General features: G+C 47.2%; 1 protein-coding gene across 1 annotated transcript in view; it reads left to right on the forward strand.

Annotated features, from left to right (window-relative positions):
• The first annotated feature begins 854 nt into the window (after positions 1 to 854).
• Positions 855 to 5,000, forward strand: part of bloc1s6 (biogenesis of lysosomal organelles complex-1, subunit 6, pallidin) — a 6,331-nt gene continuing 2,185 nt past the window's right edge. Inside the window, exons 1-4 of the mRNA XM_017684801.2 lie at positions 855 to 1,325; positions 1,904 to 2,063; positions 2,509 to 2,596; positions 3,933 to 4,019. Of these exons, the coding sequence (XP_017540290.1) occupies positions 1,259 to 1,325; positions 1,904 to 2,063; positions 2,509 to 2,596; positions 3,933 to 4,019 (402 nt within the window). The 5' untranslated portion in view covers positions 855 to 1,258. The remainder of the gene's footprint in view (positions 1,326 to 1,903; positions 2,064 to 2,508; positions 2,597 to 3,932; positions 4,020 to 5,000) is intronic.

The raw sequence follows: 5,000 nt of genomic DNA on the forward strand, positions 1-5,000 counted from the left end.
TTAGTTCATCATTTATGTTGAACAGACTCTCCCAAAGTTTTACGCTGCTGCGCTGACGTTGAACCGCGTGCTGCACTGGGTCGGTATGACCAACAGGTCAAAACCAGCTCTAAACAAAGTGACCGCTGGGCCCTGATTGGTGCTCTGGCTTTGCGCTTCTTTCGTTTTGACATGTTACGTTTTTATACACACAGAAACCAAAAGGAACGACAGATTTCTCAAAATGTAGGAGGAAAAAGTCGGATATTAGACTCTGAAATGTAGTGGAGTGAAAGGAAAAAGACGCCCAGAACGGAGAAACTTCAGTACAGAGTGACCGCTGGGCCCTGATTGGTGCTCTAGCTTTGAACTCAGAACCAACAGCCAATGGTGTTTTGCACACAGAGGAATTAGACGCCCTCATTTAACCCATCCCTGCAGTGAAACACCACACACACACACACACACACACACACACACTAGGGGGCAGTGAGCACAGTGGCCGGAGCGGTGGGCAGTCCTATCCACGGCACCCGGGGAGCAGTTGGGGGTCAGCTGTCTTGCTCAAGGGCACCTTACTCATGTACTGTCGGCTCTGGGGCTCGAACCGGCGACCTTCCGGTCACAGGGCCAGTTCCCTGACCTACTAGCCCTTTAATAATATATAAGTTAAAAGACAATAAAATAAAAAAACCCTGACATTAAGTTTCACAGACTAAGAATATGCGAATATCTCAATTGTGAGAAGAATTCTTCTGGTCATTAATGCAGCTGTGCTGTATAACAGCTGCTCTTAGATCTTGTTTTTATTCTCGGAGACTTTTATTTTGACACTGCGTGGCCGCCGTCGCCCGCCGCCGCTGGCCTCGGTGGAAGTGTCACATGATGTTTTTCATGGCTGACTGAGGGCTGGGTGTGTTTTGGGTGTGTTTGGGGGGTTTTTAGAGAAGTTCTGCAGAAATGTCGGAGGGTGAATGAGCGCTTTGTACGCCTGAGGTTGTGGGCAGCTGCTGGTCACCTGTTTCCACGTGTCCTGTGTGTGAATGAGAGCTGGTCAGCTCCTGTGACTGACCGTGTGCTCTGCTCGGGGTGAGATCAGACTGAGTAGATCGGCGAGGTCACAGCTTCGTACACCCGTGTACATCACCCTGACGGACACCGGTCACCGGTCACTACGCGTGGCCAGTTCAGTGGGACTGCTCGCTTTATTGCTGATGGTTGCAGCTTTTCAGACGTCCTGCTTCTCTTAAAGGGCTCCTGTGAGCAGAGCTTCATCCAGATGGAGCAAGAAGCTGGAGATGCTGACCACCACCTTCCTCAGGGTGCAGAGCCAGCAGCCAACGCAGGTCAGCCAACATACATATGTACCATAACGTTAGGTCCACTGACCGTACAGGTCCACTCTGTAGTTCTACACCTACAGACTGCAGTCCATCTGCTTCTCTGATGCTCTGTTCTTCAGTGGTCAGGACCCCCACAGATCAGGTGTTTGGGTGGTGGGTCACTGCTGTGACACTGACGTCGGTGGTGGTGTGTTAGTGTGTGTTGTGCTGGTCTGAGTGGATCAGACACAGCAGTGCTGCTGGAGTTTTTAAACACCTCAGTGTCGCTGCTGGACTGAGAACCAAAAATATCAAGCCAGCTGCGTCCTGTGGGCAGAGTCCTGTGGGCAGCATCCTGTGGGCACTGATGAAGGACTAGAGGATGACCAACACAAACTGTGCAGCAGCAGATGAGCTGTCGTCTCTGACTTTACATCTACAAGGTGGTCCAGCAAGGTAGTAGGGTCTAATAGAGTGGACAGTGAGTGGACACAGTGTTTAAAACCTCCAGAATCGGGTTAGGATTGAGCATATTCTGGAATGTGAACTCCATCTGAACATGTTCTCATGCATGTTGTGTGTGTTTTGTCCTGTTGGTGCAGAGTGTGTGGAGTCTGCAGAGCCCCAGGCTGAGAGTCACGCTGGAGGTGTGGAGGATCTGGTGGTCGTGAATGAAGAAGCTGTGGAGAAGCTGACCGAGGGGCTGATATCTCACTACCTTCCCCAGCTGCAGACCTCCAAACGGGCCCTGCAGGAGCTGACGTAGTTATCTTCTCTCTAACCTTATGAATTCTCATGGAACTCGTTTCAGTCAAAGCTGCTGTACTTTTAATGAGAGTTGTGTTGTAAGTGATGTTTTATGGGTGAATTATGGAAACATGGGTGAAGTTTAAATGCATTGGTTTTGTGATGTCACATGAATCGACACAGTGTTTCATTAGTTATAAGCAGCAGTTTAGCCTGGACTACTTTTTCATTGATGCGCAATACAGAACGTCCAATCAGAACAGAGTTTATTTACATATATTTTGATGTACTGATGGAGGTTTTTCGTAACATCAGAGGAAGAGCGCTTCACGAAGTCTGAACTTCCCCTCAGGAGTCCTAAGTAGAACTTTTTTTGGAATGATGCATTGGAAATGAGTAAAATGATGATGATATGATGATGATGATGATGATGTGATGATGTCTCCATTTTTCTCTGCAGCCAGAATCAGGTCATATTACTGGAGACACTGGAGCAGGAAATAACCAAGTTTCGAGAGTGTAACACCATCATCGATCTGAATTCTCTGGTGAGTAAATATGTATGTGTATATGTATAATGTGTGTGTACATCACCATTTATACATACATACATACAAATGCATATACACTATATTGCCAAAAGTCTTCAGTCCCCCATCCAGATCACTGAATTCAGGTGTTCCAGTCACTTCCATGGCCACAGGTGTATAAACCAAGCCCCTCAGCCTGCAGACTGCTTCTACAGACATTCCAGCACGTGTTCTCTGGAGTGACCAATCACGTTTCTCCGTCTGGAAATCCGATGGACGAGTCTGGGTTTGGCGGTTGCCAGGAGACGGTACTTGTTTGACTGCATTGTGCCGAGTGTAAAGTTTGGTGGAGGGGGGATCATGGTGTGGGTTGTTTTTCAGGAGTTGGGCTCGGCCCCTTAGTTCCAGTGAAAGGAACTCTTAAAGCTTCAGCACCAAGAGATTTTGGACAATTTCACGCTCCCAACTTTGTGGGAACAGTTTGGGGACGGCCCCTTCCTGCTCCAACATGACTGAGCACCACTGCACAAAGCAGGTCCATAAAGACGTGGATGAGCCAGTTTGGTGTGGAAGAACTTGACTGGCCTGCACAGAGTCCTGACCTCAACCCCATAGAACACCTTTGGGATGAATTAGAGCGGAGACTGTGAGCCAGGCCTTCTCGTCCAACATCAGCGTCTGACCTCACAAATGCTCTTTTGACTGATTGAGTACAAATTCCCACTGACACTCTCCAAAATGTTCCCAGAAGAGTGGAGGCTGTTATAGCTGCAAAGGGGGCAGCTCCATATCTTTGGAATCAGGTGTCCAACAAGCTCATATAGACTTGATGCTCCGGTGTCCACATACTTTTGGCCATATAGTGTGTGTGTTTTTGTGTGTGTGTGTATGTATGTATGTATATATATATATACACACGTGTTCAGGAGTGTATTGAGCCCAGAACACTTACATTTTGTGCAGCTCATTAGAATAGAGCTCATTTACATATTCCAGTCTTACATGCACAGTAATAAAATCACCTGTTTGATCCTGAGGGATAATCTGAGGTTTGAAAATGGTGATAAACAAAGAATTATAGGTGAAAGTAAAATACAAGGAGAATGTTGGATATGGACCCTTTAAATGCCGGACGTGCATGTTTAGGTAATATCGTTAATGGTTATTGTCGTAGTTTCTGTTTTTGCTCAGGGAGGCTGGTTAAGTTCATGCTCAGCGCTGTTGGTCAGAGGTGCTGTTACCTGCCCTTCACCCGGCCGTCACACCGCGGCAGCTGTTCAGGGCTGTTTGTCGTTGTAGCTCTGAGGGTGATGGTGTGATTGAGCTGTCTCTGACGGTGCTGCTGTGTGTGTAGTTCACAGAGGCGAAAGTGTATCACAATAAACTGGTGAACATTCGGAAGGAGATGATCACTCTGCACGACAAGACCTCCAAACTAAAGGTGAGCTTTTCACCTCCACCTCCACCTGATCACACGGCTCACAGCGACCAGTGGAAGTGAAATGCTGACGCCGTTCTTTTCCCCAGATCTTAGCACTCACTAACCACAGTGACACCTCACACTTTACACTGACATCGTTCCAGCAAACCTTCTCACTTTATTACAGCAACTCCTCTGCAGTAGAATGCGCATTTTACTGTGGTTACCATAGCAACACACACAACAGTCTCGCCCAGCCAACGAAATGAGAGAGAGATTTAAGACGAACATCAATCATTTGGAGACGAATGGACTGATTTGTGTTTGTAGTCCCTCCAGCTGGAAGCGCTAAAAGCTCAAGTCAGCTTCTCATTCGAATTTTCCCGTTCCGCCTTAAGTGGTGCAGAAGTTACATTCTGGTGCCTCAGGAACCATTTAAGGTGGAACAATTCGAACAAGAAGCTGGCGAATGAGAAGCGACTTCAGCCTCAGAAATAATAAGACGTTGAGAGATGTTTTACAAGAAAATACTTTTGGGAAAGTTTCCTGCCAGAGATGCAAGAAAAGCTCAAGCTTAAAGCAGAACATGTGCAATGTCCAGTCTACCCTACATACCACAAACCAATCCAGCAACATTTCCAGTCTATCCTACATACCACAAATCAATCCAGCAGCACTCCCAGTCTATCCTACATACCACAAACCAATGCAGCAGCACTCCCAGTCTATCCTGCATACCACAAACCAATCCAGCAGCACTCCCAGTCTGTCCTACATACCACAAACCAATCCAGCAGTATTTCCAGTCTATCCTACATACCATAAACCAATCCAGCAGCACTCCCAGTCTATCCTACATACCACAAACCAATCCAGCAGCTCTCCCAGTCTGTCCTACATACCACAAACCAATCCAGCAACATTTCCAGTCTATCCTACATACCACAAATCAATCCAGCAGCACTCCCAGTCTATCCTACATACCACAAACCAATGCAGCAG

This window comes from Pygocentrus nattereri, chromosome 7, assembly GCF_015220715.1.
Source record: "Pygocentrus nattereri isolate fPygNat1 chromosome 7, fPygNat1.pri, whole genome shotgun sequence".
NCBI classification, from domain to species: Eukaryota; Metazoa; Chordata; class Actinopteri; order Characiformes; family Serrasalmidae; genus Pygocentrus; species Pygocentrus nattereri.